The sequence below is a fragment of the Salvelinus fontinalis genome, chromosome 12 (genome assembly GCF_029448725.1).
Source record: "Salvelinus fontinalis isolate EN_2023a chromosome 12, ASM2944872v1, whole genome shotgun sequence".
NCBI classification, from domain to species: domain Eukaryota; kingdom Metazoa; phylum Chordata; class Actinopteri; order Salmoniformes; family Salmonidae; genus Salvelinus; species Salvelinus fontinalis.
This window is the reverse complement of record NC_074676.1, coordinates 18,819,681-18,846,964: the sequence shown is the minus strand read 5'-3', so window position 1 is coordinate 18,846,964 and position 27,284 is coordinate 18,819,681. Positions and strand designations below refer to the sequence as shown.

Here is a 27,284-nt window from a genome sequence, read left to right as displayed (position 1 = left end):
GCTGGGAGGGATCGCCTCCCATGGGAACAGGTGGAGGCATTGAGGAGAGCAGAGGCTACCTGGGAGAGGAACCGGAGCTATGAGGGAACGCGTCTGGCACGGAAGCCGAAAAAGCCCGTAAGTAATTCCCAAAAATTTATTGGGGGGGGGCTAGGAGATAGTGGGCCAAGGGCAGGTAGGAGACCTGCGCCCACTTCCCAGGCTTACCGTGGAGAGCGGGAGTACGGGCAGGCGCCGTGTTACGCAGTAGAGCGCACGGTGTCTCCTGTACGAGTGCATAGCCCAGTGCGGGTTATTCCACCTCCCCGCACTGGTAGGGCTAGATTGGGTATTGAGCCAGGTGTCATGAGGCCGGCTCAACGCGTCTGGTCTCCAGTGCGTCTCCTCGGGCCGGCATACATGGCACCTGCCTTACGCATGGTTTCCCCGGTTCGCCTACATAGGCCGGTGCGGGTTATTCCACCTCCCCGCACTGGTCGGGCAACCGGGAGCATTCAACCAGGTAAGGTTGGGCAAGCTCAATGCTCAAGAGTGCCAGTACGCCTCCACGGTCCGGTATTTCCGGCACCACCTCCCCGCCCCAGCCTAGTACCTACAGTGTATACACTACGCACTAGGCTACCAGTGCGTATCCTGAGCCCTGTTCCTCCTCCACGCACTCTCCCTGTAGTGCGTGTATCTAGCCCGGTGCCTCCAGTTCCGGCCCCACGCACTAAGCTACCAGTGCGTCTCCAGAGCCCTGTACACACTGTATATTCTCCCCCTACTAATCCTGATGTGCTTGTCCTCAGCCCGGTGTCACCAGTGCCGGTACCACGCATCAGGGATAGAGTAGGCTTTGAGAATACAGTGTGCCCTGTCCCTGCTCCCCGCACTAGTAGGAAGGTGCTTGTCATTAGCACGGTGCCTCCAGTTCTGGCACCACGCACCAGGTCTACAGTGCGCCATATCCGGCCAGAGCCATCCGTCTCCCCAGCGCCATCTGAGCCATCCGTCTCCCCAGCGCCATCTGAGCCATCCGTCTCCCCAGCGCCATCTGAGCCATCCGTCTCCCCAGCGCCATCTGAGCCATCCGTCTCCCCAGCGCCATCTGAGCCATCCGTCTCCCCAGCGCCGTCTGAGCCATCCGTCTGCCAGGAGCCTGCAAAGCCGCCCGTCTGCCATGAGCCTGCAAAGCCGCCCGTCTGCCATGAGCCTACAGAGCCGTCAGCCAGACAGGAGCCGCTAGAGCCATCAGCCAGACAGGAGCCGCTAGAGCCGTCAGCCAGACAGGATCTGCCAGAGCCGCCAACCAGACAGGATCTGCCAGAGCCGCCAACCAGACAGGATCTGCCAGAGCCGCCAACCAGACAGGATCTGCCAGAGCCGCCAACCAGACAGGATCTGCCAGAGCCGCCAACCAGACAGGATCTGCCAGAGCCGCCAACCAGACAGGATCTGCCAGAGCCGCCAGCGAGCCATGAGCAGCCAGAGCCGTCAGAGCGCCATGAGCAGCCAGAGCCGTCAGAGCGCCATGAGCAGCCAGAGCCGTCAGAGCGCCATGAGCAGCCAGAGCCGTCAGAGCGCCATGAGCAGCCAGAGCCGTCAGCCTGCCATGAGCGTCGAGAGCCGTCAGCCTGCCATGAGCGTCGAGAGCCGTCAGCCTGCCATGAGCGTCGAGAGCCGTCAGCCTGCCATGAGCGTCGAGAGCCGTCAGCCTGCCATGAGCGTCGAGAGCCGTCAGCCAGCCATGAGCATCGAGATTCGTCAGTCAGCCATGAGCTGTCCTTCAGCCTGAAAAGGCTGGATACCCAGAACTGCCCATCAGTCCAGAGCTGTCTCTCTGTCCGGAGCTGCCTTTCAGTCCGGAGTTGCCCCTCTATCCTAATCTCCCTCTCTATCTTCATCTATCTCTATATTCTTATCTATCCCTCTTTCTTGCTTTATCTCTCTGTCCCGGTGTTGTCCCTATTAGATATGTTGTTAAGGGAATTTTGTGGGGGTCAAAAGAGGGTGGACATTCTTGGAGGGAGGAAGTTAGGATGGATTATGGTGGGGTGGGAACCGCGCCCGGAGCCTGAGCCACCACCGTGGTTAGATGCCCACCCAGACCCTCCCCTAGACTTTGTGCTGGTGCGTCCGGAGTTCGCACCTTGTGGGGGGGGTACTGTCACGTTCCTGACCTATTTATGTTAGTTTTTGTGTGTTAGTTGGTCAGGACGTGAGGTTGGGTGGGCATTCTATGTTATCTGTTTCTATGTTGGTTTCGGTTTGCCTGGTATGGCTCTTGATTAGAGGCAGGTGGTTTGCGTTTGCCTCTAATTAAGAGTCATATTTAGGTAGGGCATTCTCACTGTTTGTTTGTGGGTGATTGTCTCCTTTGTCCGTATGTTATGTTCGTACCACATAGGACTGTAGCGTTTGTTTGTTTCGTTTTCGTTTCGATGTCGTCTGTTACCTGTACGTAAGTTTATGTTTAGTTATGTAAGTTTATGTTCAGGTCTCGTCAACGTCGTTTTGTTATTTTGTAGTTTTGCAAGTGTTTGTTTCGTTTCGTGTTTCCATCTATCGTTGTTTAATAAAGATGGCTTATTTCCCTGAAGCTGCGTTTTGGTCTGAGGATCCTTCTCTCCTCACCTCGTCCGAGGATGAGGAGAGCGTCACCCGTTACACAGAGCGCAGGAAATTGAAAATCTAGACAGTTTCCATACTACAGAAATGTTTTCCTTCTTGCTTTCCTTGCCATGAAGAATTTCCAAAATTAATTTAGAAAACCTTTCTGATTAGGGAGATTAATACTCCCTAACCAGAAAATAGTATTCATCTCTCAGAATTCCCATCAACTGGCCGAAAGACGTGCTAGAATTAACTGGGAATTGGTGTCTATTTATAAGTCTGCCCATCAGCCAGACGATAGTAAGCTCTGTGCCTGCCTTAGCCTACCACCAGTCAGTTGATAAATATAAATGGGGTTGTTTGAACTAGGGACAGTTGGGGAGGATTGGCTTCAGGGGATCTGCAATGGTGAAGGTGACGTGGCTTTGTTGCTCAGGAAACTAAAACCAAATAAATTCTAGGCAACACACATTTTGCAAAGGGCTGTGCACTTTCTATGGGCACTGTAGATCTATCAAAAACATTCCTATGGAAATGAACATTGACAGAATGACTGAAACAGGCATGGTACTTACTCTAAGCGTAGCAGCAGCAGCCTTGATGATAAAATCATTGACGGACACTTTGATTTCCGCTGAAACAAAAAAAAAAGACAACAGTTGTCAAACACTCCAGATTTATAATTCAAGAGCTGCTAGTCAGGTAAGTTAATTATCCAAATACCAACTGCTCCAAAGACCATGGCAGGTGACATCTGGTATGCAAGCTATAGGATGATGTGAATTGTAAAGAAGAAGCAGACTTACTAATCATGTGTGTTTAGGACAAATAGAGGCCTCCCAGCAAACCAAAATTGGTTCAGCTAAAGTTACCAGAACATTCGTTAGGTCGCGGCAAATGTTCTCATAACACAAAATGTCCAGTCGTGATGATGATTATAGAGTGTTTGTACATTATAAAACATTTTCCAGATGTTGAACGTTCCTAGAACAAAATTAAACCATTTCTTTAAAAAGGTTCCAAGAATGTTTGATTAGGTTGTGGGAACAGTCTGGTGAAAACATTGTGGGGACATCCCAAAATATATGATCCCAAAACCCAAAAACTGTCCAGTTGGGCGATTGATTCTACAATGTTTATTTTAGGGTGAAAAAACATTTCCCTGATGTAATAAGAACATTCCTAGAACACATTGTCTGTTCTTTAAAAGGTTCCCAGAATGAAATATGTTAAAACTAAAACAAATACGTTATGAACGTCATAAAAACACAGTTTTTAGGAAATAATGGAACATTGTGGGAATGTTCTGTGTAACCTATGTGAATATCACAAGAATATTCTTGCAACATCCCAGACAACTCTTAAAACTTAATTCAATGTTCTGGGAACCTTTCAAAAACTTAGGCCAGGTGTTCTGTCAACATTCTTGCAACATTAAAAGGATGTCCTGTGCTACCTAACTTAAACATTGCATAAATGTTATCACAATTGAGCATATTTTGTGTTCTGGGAACCACTCTTGTAATGTATCCACACTGTTCCCACAAACGCATTAAATGTTCTGGGAACCTTTACAGAACTCAAAGGCTGTTATGTCAACATTCTTACAACATCAAAGGAATGTTTTGTGCACCCTAAAACATACATTATCTGAATTTCAGCACAACTGGACAGCATTAGTGTTTTGGGAACCTCTCTCGTCATAGCCCCACAATGTTACCACAACCTAAATAAATGTGTTTAGGGGGCCTCCTGAGTGGGGCAGTGGTCTAAGGCACTGCATCACAGCGCTAGCTATGCCACACGAGATTCTGGGTTCGAGTCCAGGCTCTGTCGCAGCCGGCCACGACCGGGACACCCATGGGGCAGTGCACAATTGGCCCAGCGTCGTCCGGGTTAGGGGAGGGTTTGGCCGGCAGGGATGTCCTTGTCCCATCGCGCACTAGCGACTCCTGTGGCGGGCCGGGCGCAGTGCACGCTGACACGGCCGCCAGGTGTGCGGTGGCTTCCGGGTTGAGTGGTCATTGTGTCAAGAAGCAGTGCGGATTGGTTGGGTTGTGATTCGGAGGACGCACAGCTCTCGACCTTCACCTCGCCCGTACGGGAGTTACAGTGATGAGACAAGACTAACTACCAATTGGATACCATGACTTTTTTTTTTTATTATTGAAAAAATAAACATGTTAGGAACTTTTAAAGAACATAAAAAAATATGTTCTTGTAACATCAGATGAATGAGTTTTGCACCCTAAAATAAACATTGTATTATTATTATACAATGTTTATTTTAGGGTGCAAAACTCATATAATAATCCGCACAACTGGACAGCTTGTGTTTTGCGAACATATCTATTGTGATGTCCCCACAATGTTTGCACTAGACTATTCCCACAACTTATTTAAACATTCTGGGAACCTTTAAAAGGTGTTCTGGGAACGTTCTAGCAACAACAGGCAAATGTTTTATACATTCCCTGACCTTCTGTCCTGCCTCTTCCATCTGTCTCATTCTCTGTCCACCAGGTTTCCTCTGTCTCGCTTTCTTTCTCGCCCCTATATACCTCACCATCTCTCCTGTCCTCAATACAGTGCCCGTGGTGGAGTGGGCAGGGCCTGGCATGGCTTTAGCGCTGGGATGTTTAAGAGTGCCCATTAGCAGCAGACGGTTATGAATGCTGTTAGCAGTATCACTAATGAGCTAACCGTGAAATTCGCTGTGCTACTGAACAAAGAGAACAAGGGAAAACAACCGGACGGATAGAGGATAGAGAATAACTCAACACACACAACACTGAAGCTAATAGGATTGGAATGGCCACTCATGCCGCGTTTCCTCTGCAGCACAGACACACAAGACTAAAAGAGTGCTGAAGAGAAAAATTTTAGGAACCATTCTTCCATCCTTGGAAATCGAAATGTATTACATGTATTGTCACGGTCATCTTGAAGAGCATATAAATAAAGTTGGGTTTAACTGTCAGGTTTAGATTTAATAAGGTCGCTTTGCATTGCATTCATCTCTCATCTCTTAAAAGGAATAATGAGCTGAACCAGGAGTTTGTCCTGACCATGTAAACTGAGAAGGAACAGCTCTGGGCCCTGGTGCCACCCCATCAAAACACTATGGAGTTTCTGGACTGGCTCGGGTCCAAGTATAAAAAAAAACCCACCATCGGGTGGTAGTTATGACACGTGCAAACAATGTTCTTTATCTTTCTCGCTCTTCTTGAAGAGTAGCCTACCTGTACCTCCCTTCACTGAGAAGCCATTAAGCAGAAGAAACATGGAACATATATTGTGCACAATGCCTTGGCTAATTTGATTGGTGGAGAGAAATGGGATGAGAGAAGAGGTGAGGGAGTGAAAGGAGAACATGCAAGGAATCCCCTGCAGGACAGAATGGGTTAGGCACTGCCAGCCCTGCATAATCACTTCATGTCATATCATTAAAGAAACACCAGCCCTCCTCTCTCTCCATATCCCTTCAGTTTCTCTCTCTCCCTCCCCCTTTCCTTCACCCTCCTCCTTTCCTTCTTTTCTCCATCTCTCTCCCCATCACTCCCTTTCTTAGGCGTTTAGCAGACACCTTTTCCCTGCTGCGATGATATAATCACAGGACACATCAATGTGACATGCTTTGAACCCGGAATACATGATTATCCTGGCTGACTGGAGACGTTTGAGTTCTGAGTGTCAAAAAAGAAAATTGTCTCTCCTTTGCCTGTGGAACACTTCAAATGAAGACACCCAACAATATATGTATCTTACCCTAATTTAAAAAGGAAATCGCCACAGAATTACCCCCCCCCCCCCCCATGAGACTTTGCGTAAATGACATGACAATGCCATGCAGGGTACACAGTACATATAGTGCATTCGGAAAGAATTTAGACCCATTTACTTTTTCCACATTTTGTTACATTATAGCCATATTCTAAAATTGATTAAATAGTTTTTTCCTAATCAATCTACACACAACACCCCATAATGACAAAGCACAATGACAAAGGTTTTTAGACATTTGTCTCATGGTCTGACAAACACCGTTCTAGCTGGCACCTTTCACCGCAGATGCGGAAGTGCGACATTGGCGGCATCCAATGCAAAAAAATAAGTTTTTTAAGCAGATTTTTTTATTATGCTAATTACATTTCCGCAGGGGCTTGGACATCAACTCTAGGAGGTTTTAAAGTAGTCAAAAGTGTAGTATTTGGTCCCATATTCCTTGCACGCAAAGACTACATCAAGCTTGTGACTACAAACTCGGATGTGTTTGCTGTTTGTTTTGGGTTATGTTTTGCAGAATGGTGAATGATGGAGTAATTTTCTTTCTAAGTGAGTAGATAAGATGTTTCTGAGCACTTCAAAATGAATCCTGATAATGCCAATAATAAGAAAAATCATGAATGAATCGTGAATAATGATGATTGAGATGCCGTTGAGAGGTTACAAAAAACATGCTTACTCATTGCTCCTTAATACCATAACGGGAGGTTAGCATTTTTTGGGGGGGGGTATGGTATTTGTGCCTCTGTAACCTTCTCACTCATCACAATTCAACACACGTTTCTTTCTAAACGGTAAAACAGATATGTATGAAAACACCCTCAAATAACAGCTGACATTCTGTACTGTCGTCTAATATGGAACATCTCAAATCTAAAATGCTGGAGTATAGAGCCAAATAAAACAAATGTAGCTTCACTGTCCAAATACATATGGAGGTGTTGAATTCTGGGTAAAACTTTGAACATTGTTATACTCAGAAGTATAGGAACAGTTACAAAAGAGACACGAGGGGCTCCATAATGAAGCTTTGGAGGGGCTGAGTACAGGGAACACGATGTGGCAGTGTTGTGGCAGTACTGATAAAGGGAGAAACCGTTGAAGGCTCACGTCTCCCTGCTTAGCAATAATGCTGCAATGTTTAGCGATAAGGAGGAGACTACACCGCTAGGCTACCTATATCCCTCAGTGTTCAGCTGGGTTGTGTGATGTAGTGCTAATGTTTACTTGAACACAAACAGCCTTTATCTTTGGCCAGCTTTGTGTTGTGCTGTGCATGTTATGTTCGGATGTGATGTGTTGTGTTCTGATGTGCTGTGCCGTGTTCTGATGCGATGTGCCCTGTTATGTTCTGATGTGATGTGTTGTGCCCTGTTATGTTCTGATGTGATGTGTTGTGCCCTGTTATGTTGTGTTCTAATGTGATGTGTTGTGCCCTGTTATGTTGTGTTCTAATGTGATGTGCTGTGCCCTGTTATGTTCTGATGTGATGTGCTGTGCCCTGTTATGTTCTGATGTGATGTGCTGTGCCCTGTTATGTTCTGATGTGATGTGCTGTGCCCTGTTATGTTCTGATGTGATGTGCTGTGCCCTGTTATGGTGTGTTCTAATGTGTTGTGTTGTGCCCTGTTGTGTTCTGATGTGATGTGTTGTGCCCTGTTATGTTGTGTTCTAATGTGATGTGTTGTGCCCTGTTGTGTTCTGATGTGATGTGTTGTGCCCTGTTATGTTGTGTTCTAATGTGATGTGTTGTGCCCTGTTATGTTTTGATGTGATGTGCTGTGCCCTGTTATGTTGTGTTCTAATGTGATGTGCTGTGCCCTGTTATGTTCTGATGTGATGTGTTCTGATGTGATGTGTTGTGCCCTGTTATGTTGTGTTCTAATGAGATGTGTTGTGCCCTGTTATGTTGTGTTCTAATGTGATGTGCTGTGCCCTGTTATGTTGTGTTCTGATGTGATGTGTTGTGCCCTGTTATGTTGTGTTCTAATGAGATGTGTTGTGCCCTGTTATGTTGTGATGTGTTGTGCCCTGTTATGTTGTGTTCTAATGTGATGTGATGTGCCCTGTTATGTTGTGTTCTGATGTGATGTGTTGTGCCCTGTTATGTTGTGTTCTAATGAGATGTGTTGTGCCCTGTTATGTTCTGATGTGTTGTGTTGTGCCCTGTTATGTTCTGATGTGATGTGTTGTGCCCTGTTATGTTGTGTTCTAATGTGTTGTGTTGTGCCCTGTTATGTTCTAATGTGTTGTGCCCTGTTATGTTCTAATGTTTTGTGTTGTGCCCTGTTATGTTTTGATGTGATGTGTTGTGCCCTGTTATGTTGTGTTCTAATGTGATGTGCTGTGCCCTGTTATGTTATGTTCTGATGTGCTGTGCCGTGTTCTGATGTGATGTGCCCTGTTATGTTCTAATGTGTTGTGTTGTGCCCTGTTATGTTTTGATGTGATGTGTTGTGCCCTGTTATGTTGTGTTCTAATGTGATGTGCTGTGCCCTGTTATGTTGTGTTCTAATGTGATGTGTTGTGCCCTGTTATGTTGTGTTCTAATGTGATGTGCTGTGCCCTGTTATGTTCTGATGTGATGTGTTGTGCCCTGTTATGTTCTGATGTGATGTGTTCTGTTCTGATGTGATGTGTTGTGCCCTGTTATGTTGTGTTCTAATGTGATGTGTTGTGCCCTGTTATGTTTTGATGTGATGTGCTGTGCCCTGTTATGTTCTGATGTGATGTGATGTGTTGTGTTCTGATGTGACGTGCTGTGCCCTGTTATGTTGTGTTCTAATGCGATGTGCTGTGCCCTGTTATGTTGTGTTCTAATGTGATGTGCTGTGCCCTGTTATGTTCTGATGTGATGTGTTGTGCCCTGTTATGTTCTGATGTGATGTGATGTGTTGTGTTCTGATGTGATGTGTTGTGCCCTGTTATGTTGTGTTCTAATGTGATGTGTTGTGCCCTGTTATGTTCTGATGTGATGTGATGTGTTGTGATGTGACGTGCTGTGCCCTGTTATGTTGTGTTCTAATGTGATGTGTTGTGCCCTGTTATGTTTTGATGTGATGTGTTGTGCCCTGTTATGTTCTGATGTGATGTGTTGTGTTCTGATGTGATGTGTTGTGCCCTGTTATGTTCTGATGTGATGTGTTGTGTTCTGATGTGATGTGTTGTGCCCTGTTATGTTGTGTTCTAATGTGATGTGCCCTGTTATGTTTTGTTCTAATGTGATGTGATGTGCCCTGTTATGTTGTGTTCTAATGTGATGTGTTGTGCCCTGTATGTTGTGTTCTGATGTGATGTGATGTGCCCTGTTATGTTGTGTTCTGACGCAATGTGCTGTGGCCTCACCTTTGGCCATCTCCTTGCGGAGCTGCATGACAGCGCCCAGGTCACAGTCGACGGTGGCGTAGGCGTGAGGGATGGTGGTCTTGGACTGCGTCAGCCTCTGGGCGATAACACGCCGCACATTAGAGGCCGGGACCTCTGTGAAAGTGCCCTGAGACAGGAGAGGAGGAAAGAGAGGACAGAACAAAGAACGGTCAGTCAGTCACTGTGCAGATTTATATTTCTGGACGACTTTATAACTCTGCTCGCATCAATAACGCCATTGCAGACGTATTCACTTTCACCTAAAGTTAGAGGCTTTGATGAGGCTATAGGACCCCATGGCAAGGCTTTTGACAAGCTCGTTACAAAAGATCGATTTTGTTCAACTAAAAATAGGACCAACTCTAAGGTGGTATATTGGGTCATTTATTGTGCCCAGGCGACGTAATCGTCTTGAAAATACAATTAGCACTTAAGTTATTGACATGCTAGACACTATACTAGGTAGTACAAACCCAATAAACTCCAATATGGCAAACAAGATGAGGAAATACCTGTGCAATGTTTGCCATTACAACTAAATCCACCATGCCTAAACACACATATATATATATATGTATATTGTCACGGCTCCTCCTCTGCATTGCAGGGGCGGTTTCTCCTGCAGGCAGAGGAGGGTCGTTAGTGATTGGCTCAGTGTATTTAAACTGCTTCAATAATCACTTTTCTCTCTCTCTCTACTCCTCCAGATATGATCCTGTTTTGTTTGTTCCTTTATAGTTTTGCAAAGTTTTCACTCAGTCATATTCACACACACAGATTCACGCATCCCTGCACTTTACATACACCTTACATTATGATACTTCCACACCTCATTCCTTTTTCTTAGTTTAAAGTTAATAGTTTGGTTTATAATAAAGAACATTTTTAATTGGCCTATACCTGTTGTTCGTGTCCCCTCATTTTTGTCACAGGCTATGAGCCGGCCTGTGACAATATATATAAGAATACTAACCTCTTGTGTCGATCTTAATTGCTGTAAACACTTCTGCAGTAATGCTACAATTAGTATTCAACAGTCAAAACTAAACAGGTTCTCTTTACATCCCCATTACAGTGAAAAAGAGGCAGGGATGGAAAGCAGACTACCCCAACCAGTCTGGGTCGTCTTTACGAGGCTGCTGTTTGGACGGGCCTGGCTCTAAAGCTTGACCAGGGTGTGGGCTCTGTCTCAGGACAGGAGGAGCCTTCTATTCACCTCACAGTATACAGTTTTCCAATAAACACAATACTCTTTACAAGGGCATCAAGTCAAGCTTAAAAAAAACAAAGCTATCAAATAAAAAGTACAAAATACGTCAAATAACAGCAATGACTGATCATATAAAACTTAAGCAAAAGTCAAGGTGCTGTTTTTTGGTTGTTACAGACTGAAAAGCCAGAGAAGTGTGTGTGTCATCATACCACAGAATGCTATTCCCTCATATCAGAATACAGCAAGCAAATTACCTCATCACCTCACTACTAAGAAATAGGATAAAGTGTTGTCACTGGAGGTGGCCTTTTGTTCCTCTGAGCGATGCTCGGCGCCATGACACAATTACCGTGACTCCTCAAGAGACCCAGGAGCCTTCCTGCCTCCCCACCAGTCGTCTGTCAGGGGAAACAGAGGTGATACTGATGTCTCATTTGGAGTCCCAGTAGTCACTGATCAGCAGGGGTGCTTTCAGAGAGAGAAAGTGGCTATGTCTACACTTACGTGCAACTTTGCTGTGAGAATACGAAGATCACATTGAAAAGACAAGTCACATTGTGGTCAGATTTTGTTCAGATCTGGCTGACCACATCAGGAGGTGGTCAGGGATGCACTGTGTGCTAATTTCTCCTCAGTCTGGATACAATCAGGCTACCAAAAGTAAACACAGTGGGAAAAGTCATGAGCACTCCACCCACAAGTCTCCAAAAAACATGCGTTTTGGAAGCGAGAGCCACCTTTTCATTATAACTTTGGAGGAAATACATTCCTAGCATGTGAGGAAATGCTTGCTGGCCTCAAACGCTAGCCAGCTAGCTAATATTGAGTTATGGTAGCCCGTTTGCAAGCCCTTTAGCTTTGCTTGCTACAGAAGATAACACAACAACAACAACTTGGTGGTAGTGCCTATCACATTTTGCCGTTTGTAGAATGCATACTGGCATTTGAATATAGCGCCGAAAAAGGGAATCTGGACACATTGAAATGTAAGTGTACACGCATGATGTGCTCGGAATTCCATGATCAGAACTCCATGATCATAATACAAAAACTGCATTAACTGTCAAGTCTAGACACGGCCAGAGAGAGAAACCTCAGGAGACCAAAGCCTATTGTCTCTCTGCCTCTCCTCCATGTTTTTAACAGGCAAGTTGAGACAGTCGCCTGTGTTGGAGGCTGCTGGTGCCATCTTCCGCATACCACTACTCTCTGGGGTGTAACGACTCGCTAAGCCGAGAGGAAGGGAAGGAGAGCTGGATGGATGGCTACCTGTTACTTTAGCGGACACTGCTTACAGCCCCAATGCTATGCACGGCTTAGAGACGACATACAGACATCTAAAATCAATGGCCTTTGTCAATCTGTCCATTAACTTCTACATGGTGCCTTGTTAACTCTGTGTCCTTGGTGCCAGAACATAGGAAACGCTGTCATCAACAGCACACATTCCCAAATCACAGGGAGGTTAGCGGAGTTGGTCAGGAAACGGTCAGAAACCCATGTCCTCAGCTCTCTACAGGGTTTCCACTGACCAGAGGATCATGTCTGGATACCCCCTGCACAACCCCAGGCCTCTGTCTGTTTGATGGCTCAATCTGTGCGGGAGAGGGAGTAAGACGATATGTCGTCATGCTCATTTTGCATGGGAGCACAGGGGCTGTGTGCAAACGATAGGGATCTGTTCCATAGCATGGGGGCCTCCAGAGCCTATTAAGATGCTGCTAAGGTCTGCTTAGACGCTTTTCATACGCTTTGGAGCAGAGTGTTGTTTGTGTTTCAATACTTTCTCAGAAGTTCTTTCAAACCCTGCTGGAATACAAGCTAACTGTGTCCAATCACCGATCTCACAGACTTGCACAACAGGAACAAACAGGAGGAAATTAGGAACATGAAAGTCACACCATTCAACTACCGACAGTAGTAGTATATATTAGCATAAACTTGGATTTCTGAATGAGGGAATTATCTACTGGAAAATGCTGTTCCTCCGCTTTATAATGTTATAAGATGTTACATAAGGCTAGAACGAGGCTCCAATACTTACAGGCAAATTATTAATGTGAAGTCATGAGAAAATTAAATCCGTGAAAACGTGCCCTCAAATCCACTAATCAGATCTTGATAAATTGTGTGTTGTGCCCATCAACTTTAGTGAATAGCAGCACTGAGAGACGGCGAGGTAAAGCGAGAGAGAGTGTGTGTCCGTATAGAAAGTGGGGGAGGGTAGGTGGCAGCCATAGTGACTCATACCAACGTCAAGGTGGTCCCTGCCTCCCTCCATTTCTTCACACACACCAGTGAGCCTTGAAGAATTAAATATATACTTCCCTAACCATGACTTGCTTTTACTACATCCTTATGATATAATCCACTGTGTCGAGGTGCATGAGTCATCAAGCCATACACTTTCTGAAAATGCTTCAAGCCCCTTGAGCACTTGGTGTTGATCTCGATTTTGACATTTTAATGTGTTTACTGATAGAGTGTGTGTGTGTGTGTGTGTGTGTGTGTGTGTGTGTGTGTGTGTGTGTGTGTGTGTGTGTGTGTGTGTGTGTGAGTGAGTGTACTCACCAGAGCTCCAGGCTTGCCAGGTATGGATTGAGGAGGGTACATGGGCCTGCTGCCTGGGGGAAGTGGGGCAGCTGCTGGGGTGGCAACTGGTGTGGGGGCTGCTGCCACTGGAGCTGCTGTAACTGGAGCTGCCTTGGAATCAGGGAACTTTTTCAGGAGATTAAGGGCATCTCTGGAGGAAAAGAATGGCACAAGGTGGTTGAGAATAGATTAAGCAAAAAAGCGGGAGACAAAAAAGACAATCCCCACCACTATTACACAGATCAATACAAACAAGTAGCCAACCATTATAACAAGACCAAGCAAATGTACACTATGCCTACAGTATGACTCAGGGAGGGTGGATCTGAGACCAGGGCTTTGAAACCGTATGAAAATACTTAACACTGGGCCACTCCTCTGACACCCTGACAGTCCCAACATGAATGCGGACAAACAAACTAATAATGCAAAAAAAACTGCTTTCACACACACCTGTACGGAGTATTGCAGCAGATACGGAAACACCAGTGTGTAGGTAGGTAGCCAGGCACTAGGAAGCCATTTATCGGTGTCATGTTATTGAGAGCCTGAGTAAAGCATACATGATGTACTTTCTATCCAAGCGTAAACATCCAAGTTCTGGCCTTCTGTCAGTGAATGGACCTATTGATATTGACCCTGCTTGGCTTGGAGAGGAAAAACACTCATCTCTAAATGTATCTCAACCGGAGTCGACACATACTCCAACGTTGCCCAATATGATCAAAAATAAACATTTGAGAAAAAACGGCCCCAACACCTGGGAAATGTAAATATTTCCCAGGGATAAGCAACATGCTTTCAAAACCCAGGTTAGGTAGTGGCTGGCCTAGTACTCACTACTCGCATAAACATTTATGCAAGCAAATGAATCCTCTCACCATCTTCAGAGGAGAGCGTTTGTTTAGCTGAAAGCTTTCCAATGGAAATTCACAGGCAGGCAGACAGGAATAGAATGTCTATCTAGCTGTGTAACGGAGGTCATTGGAGAAGTTTGCCCCAACCAGGAGAGGGCTTGGTGTAGTCAGGTCAAGCACTACGACTACCACCACGGTTTCCACTGTGTGACACAAGGCTGGAGGAGACTGACTGAAAGTGACTCCATTGTTCATTTTGTGTGTAATGTCACAGGCAGAGAGACCGAGAGTGTAAGAGAACAAAAAGTGGAGGGCCAGGTATAGAAAGAGGAGGAGAAAGAGGGAAAGAGGAGAAAGACAGTGATCAAGCGAGCAAGAGAGAGAGAGAGGAGAGCTAACTCTTATTAAATCCTTCCAGGGCTAGCACAGGGACGGTGATGTGAGAAGAGAAGCGCTCACCATTCACAAACAAATACCTCGCCACAATGGAAGCCAGGATCAGGTGTCAGATGCATTCACTCTCTCATCGGACAAACGGAGCATGCATATCGCATGGGCACACTGGGCAGGCTGAACAAGTCAGGAGACGCAGGGAACTAAAATGCCAACAAAACTACTATGAGCAATAAATCACATCAACTACACGTCGCTCTCCAAAACATTATCTATATCATAACCACCTATGAAAACAAAAAAACAAAACCTGACTGATTATCATTAGTTTCATCAAGTGTCCCTGAAGCGTAATTAATGTTGTTTGTCAGGCAGGCACCTGGATCGGAGGCTCAAAGGTGGCAGCCATCTTTGATGTGGGCTGAATTCTCTGCTTATCAAACAGAACAGAGCAGTAAAGTGCTTTCAGGTTACAGCCTCGCCCTTCCTCCAGCCCAGAGCACAGGCAGATATGATGATCAGAAATGTTCTTTCGGTATAAATATTAACACCTGCATGGCTTTGTCGTTAGTCATGACACATTGTTGTACGTTGCTTCCGCTTCACACTTTAGTCACCTTTCCCACGGCTTACATTATCCGCAGCTGCAATCTACAGTAAATGTTAATACATTGAGTTAAAATAATTTAAGGGGACTGGTATTACCTTTTTGGGTATCTGCTCAGAGCTCTCTGGTTCCACACCAGTGCACTGAGGCCTTCCTACCCCAGATTTGTGTCTGAACCAGCTACCCCTGCTGCCCTCGTCCATACAGCAGGGACAAGGCTGGGTCCCCTGACTCTCATCTTCCATTTCCATGCAGTCTCTCTCGTAATCCCTCACTTCCTCCCTCTCATTGTTCTTGGATGTTGTTTGTGGGGACCTTGGCATGTTGGAATTCCCCCACCCACACTTAAAGACACACAAACCAATTTGCAGACACACACATATATAATTGAAGAGAAATGTAGGTAGGCAGGCATAAGAGGCTGGTTCCTCCAGGTTAGGCTAGCGACAGGAAGCTACATGCCCTCTGAAAGACCTGAGCCACTTTGCATGGGTGGCCCAATCACTACCTGCTACTCCACTCTTCCTACCCATTCGGCTGATACAGTTGAAGTCTGAAGTTTACATACAAAGGTTGGAGTCATTAAAAGTCGTTTTTCAACCACTCCACAAATGTCTTGTTACCAAACTATAGTTTTGGCAAGTCAGTTAGGACATCTACTTAGAGCATGACAAGTAGTTTTTCCAACAATTGTTTACAGACAGATAATTTGACTTATAATTCACTGTATCACAATTCCAGGGGGTCAGAAGTTCACATACACTAAGTTGACTGTGTCTTTAAAGAGCATGAGAAATTCCAGAAAATTATGTCATGGCTTTAGAAGCTTCTGATAGGCTAATTGACATAATCTGAGTCAATTAGAGGTGTACCTGTGGTAGTATTTCAATGCCTACCTTCAAACTCAGTGCCTCTTTGCTCGTCATCATGGGAAAATCCAAATAAAATCAGCCAAGACCTCCACAAGTCTGGTTCATCCTTGGGAGCAATTTCCAAACGCCTGAAGGTACCACGTTCATCTGTACAAACAGTAGTACGCAAGTATAAACACCATGGAACCATGCAGCTGTCATACCGCTTAGGAAGGAGATGCGTTCTGTCTCCTAGAGATTAACTTACTTTGGTACGAAAAGTGCAAATCAATCCCAGAACAACAGCAATGGTCCTTGTGAAGATGCTGGAGGAAACATGCACAAAATAATCTATATCCACAGTAAAACGAGTCCTATATCATCATGACCTGAAAGGCCGCTCAGCAAGGAAGAAGCCACTGCTCCAAAACCGCCATAAAAAAGCCAGACTATGGTTTGCAACTGCACATGGGGACAAAGATCGTACTTTTGGAGAAATGTCCTCTGGTCTGATGAAACAAAAATAGAACTGTTTGGCCATAATGACCAACGTTATGTTAGGAGGAAAAAGGGGGAGATGTGCAAGCTGAAGAACACCATCCCAGCCGTGAAGCACGGGGGGTGGCAGCATCATGTTGTGGGGGTGCTTTGCTGCAGGAGGGACTGGTGCACTTCACAAAATAGATGGCATCATGAGGGAGGAACATTATGTGGAAATATTGAAGACACATCTCAAGACATCAATCAGGAAGTTAAAGCTTGGTTGCAAATGGGTCTTCCAAATGGAAAATGACCCCAAGCATACTTCCAAATTGGTGGCAAAATGCCTTTAGGACAACAAAGTCAAGGTATTGGAGTGGCCATTACAAAGCCCTGACCTCAATCCTATAGAACATTTATGGGCAGAATTGAAAAAGCGTGTACGAGCAAGGAGGCCTACAAACCTGACTCAGTTACACCAGCTCTGTCAGGAGGGATGGGCCAAAATGAATCCAACTTGTGGAAGGCTACCCAAAACGTTTAACCCAAGTTAAACATTTTAAAAGCAATGTTACCAAATACTAATTGAGTGTATGTAAACTTCTAACCCACTGGGAATGTGAAGAAAGAAATAAAAGCTGAAATAAATCACTCTACACTATTATTCTGACATTTCACATTCTTAAAATAAAAGTGGTGATCCTAACTGACCTAAGACAGGGAATTTTTACTTGGATTAAATATCAGGAATTGTGAAAAACTGAGTTTAAATGTATTTGTCTAAGGTGTATGCAAACTTCCGACTTCAACTGTACATGTGCATCTGAATTTGCATGACTGCTCCTACTCCAGCTAAGAGAACAAAGAGAGTCCAGCCAGTGAACAAGAGGAGGATGTGAGATTTAGATTAAACATTGACTATGTCATTACCTCCCTGTCAGTTTCTTTCAAAAGGGATGGGGGCTGCATGTAGAGAGCTTCACATTACAACTTGAAAAATAACCCCTCAATATATGTACCATGTACAAAATTCATCCTATTTCTTTGTATGATGGAGTGTGTTCCACATTATCCATGAATCCCAATGCAACATGAAGAGTGTTCTTTCTATACGATGAAGAGCACATTAATTTAGCTCATACATCGTCAGCCCAGAGCCCCTAGTGTGTGTCGATGGCATCACTCACTAATAGGCTACTGCGTGTGCTGCTAGCTGGCTCACTGGCTGCCTGGCTGGCTGATCCTTCCTCACACAAGACATCTGCTTTCACACAGACCATTTACAGCCACTGACAGACAGACAAGGCCAAAGAGCCTCAAAGCCTGTGAAGAGGTGACTGGAATATGAAAGATGCATGCACACACACGCACACACCACAGACACAGACACACACACACACACACACACCACAGACAAACAAACACACACACACACACCTCCCCCTGACTGTCTGAGTGAAACCCAGACTCTACACTGCCATCTGGGACACGACAGAGGGAATGATGGTCATGAAAAGCCCTTTACTCCAGTGGAGAAAAGCCTTATATTGCCACAGAGGGAAAGATCTGAGTCTCTCAACATAAAACACAATATCTACAACAGTCCAGAAACCTGGTGCAGCTGGGTTAGATTTTTGGTCTGAACTCTTGCAGATTCTAGCTATTAAAGAATACTGTGAAGGTATACCGTAAACCAGTGTTACCCAACCAGAGGTAGTAGGACCCCTGGAGCTACTTGAGAAAATTCATGAGCCCATAAACCTACTGTAAAATGCAGATGATGGGTTACTTCCAATGATAATCTGGGCAGAGAAAAATATACTTGGTGGTACAGTAACCAATAAAGGTTGGGAACCACTGCTGTATAAAGTAATGATACGATATAATGATACTGTAATTCTACTATTATCAGCAATGATGATAAGGATAATATCTAAAATCACTGGGTCAAACTGAGGCAGGCTTTTCAGATCGCTTATCAGAGGGCGATAAGAAATCTAGAAAATTAATGCTGCGGACAGGTTTTGCATTACCCTAACGTCCACCGAAAATAAACGTACAGTGTACCTTGAAATAAGTCACGACCACACACTTCCTTGGACAACAGACAAATGGACACATTTCTGAACCAACCCTTCCCATAAAAACACCATCAGCCCGAAGTACAAAAAAAACTCTACTCCATTCCTCTCTCCTCCGGCAGACAAACATGCAGCACACTGAAATGGTGTAGGTGCCTTTAAACTGGTATTGATGTTAACAACAGGGGACGTACTTGACGATAATAGCCCTTCGCATGGAGACAATATGGCTGGCTTAGACACACGTCTCTCTGAGGCAGGCAATGTAAATGTTAGTTAATTTAAAGCCAAAGCCCATTTCATGCTTTTTAGGGTTGCAAAAGGAGGGTTTATTACTGGAAACTTAAGGATTTTATGAAATTTATCACAAGACTTCTAGTGGCTCTTTTGGGTACTTCAGATTATCACAGGAGACTAATAATCTCTGACCCTCTGCGAGGCCTTACCACATGTACAACACATTAAATAATTTAATACGATCATTTAAGAATACATTTAATGACAAAGCTGTAAAACATCCTAAATATAAACCAATTTAGTGAATACATACCATTGGTGTTTAATATGAGGGTTTCAACATTAAAAACATTTTTTTTTACAAACACATTTATTTTACTATGTCAATATGAATTTGTTGAAAATGTTTTGGCGTCAAACTGGTGGTAGTTGTGAAAAAAGTCAATAGTTGGAAGAGTTGCAGAGTTAATTGAAAATAATGCCATTGTTGATTAGATGCTTTTTTTCATGAATGATACTATTTTCCTCTTGAACCATATGGTCTGAGCAAGGCAGTTAACTCCCAACAACAACGGCTCCCCTGGCGATGTTGGTTAAGGCAGCCCTGCTCTGATTCAGAGGGTTTGGGTTAATTGCAGAAGACACATTTTGGTTGATTGCATTCAATTGTGCAACTGAGTAGGTATCCCTTTTCCCTCTACTAGAAACTCGTGGACACAGATATAATAAATTAAGACTATACATGAATATACTATAAGTTATTCAAGTAAAAATGACCAGAGTTACGAAAGATTGCCATTGATTAAGTTCATTACCAAAATTACTGAAGATTCCTGTAACTTTGTTAAATTACCAGAAGCTTATACAATACATGCCCTGACATAAGAGAGGGTAAATCACCAATAGTCTAATTCACAGACTTTGGGAAATAGGCATTACCACAGATATTATAAAAATTATGTATGATCTTAATTAGCCAGATTTTTTCATTCCCCTTCCTCCTGTCTGTGTTTCTTTGTCAGTCATGTCATGCCTGGCCATGCAGTCATAGGTGAACAGGGAGTACAGGAGGGGACTGAGCACGCACCCCTGAGGGGCCCCCGTGTTGAGGATCAGAGTGGCAGATGTGTTGTTACCTACCCTTACCACCTGGGGGCGGCCCGTCAGGAAGTCCAGGATCCAGTTGCAGAGCGAGGTGTTTAGTCCCAGGGTCCTTAGCTTAGTGATGAGATTTGAGGGCACTATGGTGTTAAACGCTGAGCTGTAGTTAATGAACAGCACTCTCACGTAAGTGTTCCTTTTGTCCAAGTGGGAAAGGGCAGTGTGGGGCGCAATAGAGATAGCATCATCTGGGGATCTGTTGGGGGCGCTATGCAAATTGGAGTGAGTCTAGGGTTTCCGGGATAATGGCGTTGATGTGAGCCATTACCAGCCTTTCAAAGCAGTTCATGGCTACAGACGTGAGTGCTACAGGTCAGTAGTCATTTAGGTAGGTTACTTTAGTGTTCTTGGGCACAGGGACTATGGTGGTTTGGTCAGAGCATGCTCAGAGTACATGTGCTGATAATCCGTCTGGCACTGCGGCCTTGTGAATGTTGACCTGTTTAAAAGGTCTTACTCACGTCGGCTACGGCGAGCGTGATCACACAGTCGTCCAGAAAAGCTGATGCTTGGGTGGGTTGGGACTGTTGGGACGACATCATCGATGCACTTATTGTTGAAGCCAGTGACTGATGTGTACTCCTCAATGCCATCAGAAGAATCCCGGAACATATTCCAATCTGTGCTAGCAAAACAGTCCTGTAGCTTAGCATCTGCGTCATCTGACCACTTTTTTATTGACCGAGTCACTGGTGCTTCCTGCTTTAGTTTTTGCTTGTAAGCGGAAATCAGGAGGATAGAATTATGGTCAGATTTGCCAAATGAAGGGCGAGGGAGAGCTTTGTACACGTCTGTGTGTGGGGTAAAGGTGGTCATTTAACATGCTGGTAGACATTAGGTAAAATGGATTTAAGTTTCCCTGCATTAAAGTCCTCGGCCACTAGGAGCGCTGCCTCTGGATGAGCTTTTTCCTGTTTGCTTATGACTTGCAGCTCATTGAGTGCGGTCTTGGTAAATAGACCGCTACGAAAAATCTAGATAAACTCTTGGTAAATAGCGTACTCTACCTCAGGCGAGCAAAACCTTGAGACTTCCTTAATATTAGATTTTGTGCACCAGCAATTGTTTACAAATGTACACAGACTGCCAGCCCTTGTCTTACCGGAGGCAGCTGGTCTATCTTGTCGATGCAGCGTGAACCCCGCCAGCTGTATGTTATGTGTCGTCGTTCAGCCACGACTCGGTGAAACATAAGATATTACAGTTTTTAATGTCCCGTTGGTAGGATATTCGTGATCGTAGCTCATCTATTTTGTTTTCCAATGATTATACGTTGACTGATGGTAGAGATAGATTACCCACTCGCCGTCATATCCTTACAAGGCATGCATGATAATTGTATAAATCAATTCCATTAACCATATATTTTGTTGGAACACATCCAGCAAATGAGAAAGTGTTTTCTAAGCCATTGAGGTGAAGTGAAGCATGGTAGAGATAGGTAGTGGTGCTTTATCTATCTGTAGCTAGCCATTCATGTGTGTTCTCTGTACATGCTGTAGCTGTAGGCCTTAGAAACAGAGAAGGAAAGAGGACAGCCACATACCTGCCATTGTTATTTGACACTGTGTTGAATCCCACATATCCCCCCTCCTCTGTGGAGTTAACAGTACACAATGTTCTCCAGAAACACAGGCCCTCCTTTTCACCATCAACGGACAATGAACAGAGGAAAAGAGAGTGAGAAAAACAGATGGGGAGAGAGAGATAAAGACTAATGATTTGAGAGACAGTTGAGTTTGTTTTGATGTCAGAGCTGTCATATCACCGCACCACATAACATCTGTTTACTTTAGTTAGGAAACTCACTGATGCACCAGAAAATAGATGAGCAGTTGGCTACACTAAAGAGTGGGAGTGGCCTCAATTTTTTTTTTCTACTTCCCTGCTCCATTGTGTATGAGGGCTATTGGTGTGATAAATCAAGCACTGAATAACCAGTGATACAAATACCCAACCTCCTCATCCCCTTCCACTCCTAAATGAACCCTTCCTGTGGATTTGAGTTACCTCATTAATGGGCTATATGTTTTGTTCTGTGTTGTTGTTCTATAGTGGACCCACACAAGAGGCCACTCCTCTTGGCCGCAGAGACAAAATGTTGCTGTTTTAAAGCACATTTTCTGCAATTCTACTCATTTTGCCCCAGGGTAGAGAGAAAATGTTAGTTTTAAAGCTAGTTTCCTGCAATTCTACACATTTTTACATAGCTTAAGCCTTGTTCTTATGCTATCTGAGTGCGCTGCAGTTAAACGCATATAGGGGGAACATTGCTGGCTATCTACCCTCACCAAAGAAGTGTACATACTTTTCTGCAATGTCTGCCGTAAGGCCCTCACAGACTGTACAATTTTAGCCGTCTTATGCCACAATTTTGTCATCCCAGACAAAATGTACACCTCATGGCCATGGGCAAATCTTCAGGTCGTAAACAATTGCCGGACGCCTTGCCTCGTTCAGGTCTAAGTCGTCCGATTATGTACCACTTTGTGCGATCGTAGGCTCCAACAAAGTTCTGGCAGTGATCTGGAGCCTTTATTGTGTAGTGTTGCTGGTGTTACGAGCTGATCCCGATGACTATAGGGTAGGGTAAACATATTATTGTGAATAGTCAGATTAATATAATAGTTCAATTTAAACATGTTCATGCTTTGGAAGAAGAACGACTTACCTAATAATCGTGTACATGACATCTGAAATCAGACTACCTGATGGGATTTTGAAAAATGCTTAAAATCGTCTACCACTTTCTGTGCATTGTTTTACCACACAGCCATGCAATCTCAATATACCAAAAACAACGTTGCGGCAGGAGAGGTAGACAGAGCGGCCTCCTGGACAGACGTTGAAGGCGTCCACACCACCCACCACTTCCGAGCATATTACTCGCAAATGTCCAGTCTCTAGACAACAAGGTGGACGAAATTAGGGCAAGGGTTGCCTTCCAGAAAGACATAAGGGTTTCTTCATGCATCACGCCGACAGAAACAAACATCTTTCTGGTAAGAAGGGCGGGGGTGTATGCTTCATGATTAACAACTCATGGTGTAATCATAACAACATACAGGAACTCAAGTCCTTTTGTTCACCTGACCTAGAATTCCTTACAATCAAATGCCGACCACATTATCTCCCAAGAGAATTCTCTTCTATTATAGTCACAGCCCCCCCAAGCAGATATTTCGACGGCCCTCAAGGAACTTCACTGGACTCTATGTAAACTGGAAACAATATATCCTGAGGCTGCATTTACTGTAGCTGGGGATTTTAACAAAGCTAATTTGAGAACAAGGCTACCAAAATTCTACTAGCACATTGATTGTAGCACATGCACGAGCAATACACTGGATCATTGCTACTCCAAATTCCACGATGCATACAAGGTCCTCCCCCGCCCTCCCTTCGGCAAATTAGACCACGACTCCATCTTGCTCCTACCATTCTATAGGCAGACACTTAAACAGGATGTACCCGTAACTAGAACCATTCAACGCTGGTGTGACCAATCGGAATCCACGCTTCAAGATTGTTTTGATCACGAGGACTGGGAAATGTTCCGGGAAGCCTTCAGAAAATAACATTTATTTATACTCTAACTCTGTGAGTGAGTTTATAAGGAAGTGCATTGGAGATGTCGTACCAAATGTGAGTATTAAAACCTACCCTAACCAGAAACCGTGGACAGATGGCGGCATTCGCGCAAAACTGAAGGCGCGAACCACCGCATTCAACCATGGAAAGATGTTGGGGAATATGGCTAAATACAGCAACTGCACCGCCATCAACCAAGAGGCTCACCAGAGGGTGGTGCAGGCTGCACAACGCATCACCAGGGGAAAACTACCTGCCCTTCAGGACACCTCCAGCACACGATGTCACAGGAAGGCCAAAAAGATCATCAAGGACAACAACCACCCGAGCCACTGCCTGTTCACCCCGCTACCATCCAGAAGGCGAGGTCAGTACAGGTGCATCAAAGCTGGGACGAGAGACTGAAAAACAGCTTCTATCTCAAGGCCATCAGACTGTTAAACAGCCATCACTAACACAAAGAGGCTGCTGCCTACATACAGTCTCAATCATTGGCCACTTTAATAAATGGATCACTAGTCACCTTAAATAATTTAACTTTTAATAATGTTTACATATCTTACATTAATCATATACTGTTTTATACCATCTATTGCATCCTACCATTGCCACTCGGCCATCGCTCATCCATATATTTATGTACATATTCGTATTCCATCCCTTTACATTGTGTGTATAAGGTAGTAGTTGTGGAATTGTTAGATTACTTGTTAGATATTACTGCACTGTCGAAACTAGAAGCATTTCGCTACACTTGCATGAACATCTGCTAACCTGGTGTATGTGCCCAATAAAATTTGATTTGATTCAATAGACAAACATTGTCAGTAGAATGGCCTTACTGAAGAGCTCAGTGAATTTCAACGTGGCACAGTCAGATACTACCTTTCCAACAAGTCAGTTCATCAAATTTCTGCCCTGCTAGAGCTTCCTTGGTCAACTGTAAGTGCTGTTATTGTGAAATGGAAACGTTTAGGAGCAACAATGGATCAGCCGTGAAGTGGTAGGCCACACTAGGTCACAGAACGGGACCGCCGTGTGACGAAGCGCGGAGTGCGTAAGAATCATCTGTCCTCGGTCGCAACACTCACTACTGAGTTCCAAACTGTCCCTGTGATGAATCACGCTTCCACATGTGACAGTCCGACAGACAAATCTGGGTTTGGCGGATGCCAGAAGAACGATACCTGCCCCAAAGCATAGTGCCAACTGTAGAGCTTGGTGGAGGAGGAATAATGGTCTGGGGCTGTTTTTCATGGTTCGGTCTATGCCCCTTAGCGTTAAGATTTCCATTCACTGGAACTACAGCATACAATAACATTCTAGACGATACTGTGCTTTCAACTGTGGCAACAGTTTGGGGAAGGCCCTTTCCTGTTTCAGAATGACAATGCCCCCCGTGCACAAAGCGAGGTCCATACAGAAATGGTTTGTCAAGATCAGTGTGGAAGAAATTGCTTGGCCTGCACAGAGCCCTGACCTCAATTCCATCTAACAGCTTGGGATGAATTGGAACACCGACTGCGATCAAGGTCTAAAATCGTCCAACCTCACGAATGCTCGTTGCTGAGGGGACTTCCATTCAGCCATGTTCCAACATCAAGTGGAAAGCCTTCCCAGAAGAGTAAAGGCTGATAGCAGCAAAGGGGGGGGAGGTCAAACTCCATATTAATGCCAATGATTTTTGATGAGCAGGTGTCCACATACAACTTTGTACACTACATGACTAAAAGCATGTGAAAACTATTTCGAAGATGCATACTTTCAGTTCTTCCAAAGTCTCTTTACTCGCGCATAAGCATAGAGGAAGGCATGCGCTGCTGGCACATTCACAGACCAAATACACCGCTGCAGTTGACATACCCTACATCGGCTGACGTAGCCTCACAAGACAATTGCAGAATGTGACGACAAAACAAGTAAATTGTACAATCTGGCCAGGTTGATATAAAGATTTTAATGATAAAATAGCAGAGTTTGACATGTAATAACCGTAAAAGACTGAATCCAACGTACAGTGTGGGAAGGCCTTAAGGTGATCTTCCTGTGTCGAGTGTGGTTCCTTACGTCCTCTTACACTCGCTCTTTAACAGACACACACGTGCACAAACTCGTGTGAATAACAAACAGACACACGGGAACATAGACAGATATGTCTCCCAAAACATACGGCCTGTGTTTCTATGGCCACCAGTCGGCCCTGGAAACTGGGTTGCCATGGAGACAGCTGTGTCTTAATGAGATTCCCCAGTAGGGTGCGATTTGGGTAACTAGAACGTTCCATCAGACCCTGCGTGACAGCAGGTGGCCATTAAAGTTGTGTGTGTGTGTGTGTTGTTTGCGCTTACAGTTTCCTCTGGTGTGAGCACACCCACATAACAGGGTTAAAGCACCTGGCAACTTGATAACTTTTTCACTCAGTGAATTTCTGTCACTTCACACCGTACTCTCCTCTCTCCCCTTTCATTCACAACATCTCTCGTTTGTTTTTGTCAGTTAGATTGTTATTTCTTCCTCAGAGAGCTCTGCACTATTTTAACTTGCTCAGTAGTGTATAACACACATAAACCACCCAGTACCCACACTAAAGTCACAAAACATTTGACAGTCTGTAGCTAGATTTGAAGAGGGGAACCATGTCCGTCCTATTCATTACACTTCCCCACGCTGAACACATCTCGTATGTGAACTCACTCCTTGGTGATGATGCCCCTGTGTCCAGTGGGGGTGGCCAGCTGGGGGTCCAGACCGTGTGTGTCCAGGATGTGTCTGGCTGCCGGGCTCAACCGCAACCTGGGGGGAGAGGAAAAGACAGGACACACAGAAACAGGGACAGAGAGACACACAGACACACAGTTAATCTGACCATAAGCATGTCCTGATTGGTCAGAGAACATGAAGTCAACAAATATTTTTTCAGAATGTGTTATTTTTCAGCTTATGTAGACCATATAGTCTTCAGCCCATTAAGCTGTCAATGCACTCAGTTTGTGTACATTCTAGACCAGGGGTCGGGAACCTTTCTGACTAAGAGAGCCATGAAAGCAAAACATTTGGAAATTTATTTCAGTGAGAGCCCTATAATATATTTTAAAAGTGAATTCAACTAAATGTCAGTATAATAAGCCTCTGAATTTGTCGAAGTGCCGCTTTACATTCGACCGTTTCATCGATGTAATTTTGTCATTGCAAATTAGACACACCGCAGAACCTGCTCTCTCCACAAAGGCGAATTCTTCGGTCCATTCGTCCTGAAATGTACGATACTCGTCATCTTTTTTTCTTTTCGCCATCTTCTTCGTCGAAGGGTTAGCTTTGAGCTAATGACCGAGCAGACTGATTCAAAAGGAGGCGTTTACCTGTTTTACCTAGCAACGGCCAACGTAGGCCAGTATCATTTAATTAAAATAATGGACAATTGCTCCTGCAGCCCTGAACAGGACATGAGCAGTGAAAAATCGATGGATGGATTAA

General features: G+C 44.6%; 1 protein-coding gene across 1 annotated transcript in view; it reads right to left on the bottom strand.

Annotated features, from left to right (window-relative positions):
* pdhx (pyruvate dehydrogenase complex component X) overlaps positions 1-27,284 on the bottom strand; it is an 81,894-nt gene that overhangs the window by 18,973 nt on the left and 35,637 nt on the right. Inside the window, exons 5-8 of the mRNA XM_055939942.1 lie at positions 26,505-26,603; positions 13,532-13,703; positions 9,727-9,874; positions 3,171-3,229 (exon numbers count right to left, since the gene is read on the bottom strand). Of these exons, the coding sequence (XP_055795917.1) occupies positions 3,171-3,229; positions 9,727-9,874; positions 13,532-13,703; positions 26,505-26,603 (478 nt within the window). The remainder of the gene's footprint in view (positions 1-3,170; positions 3,230-9,726; positions 9,875-13,531; positions 13,704-26,504; positions 26,604-27,284) is intronic.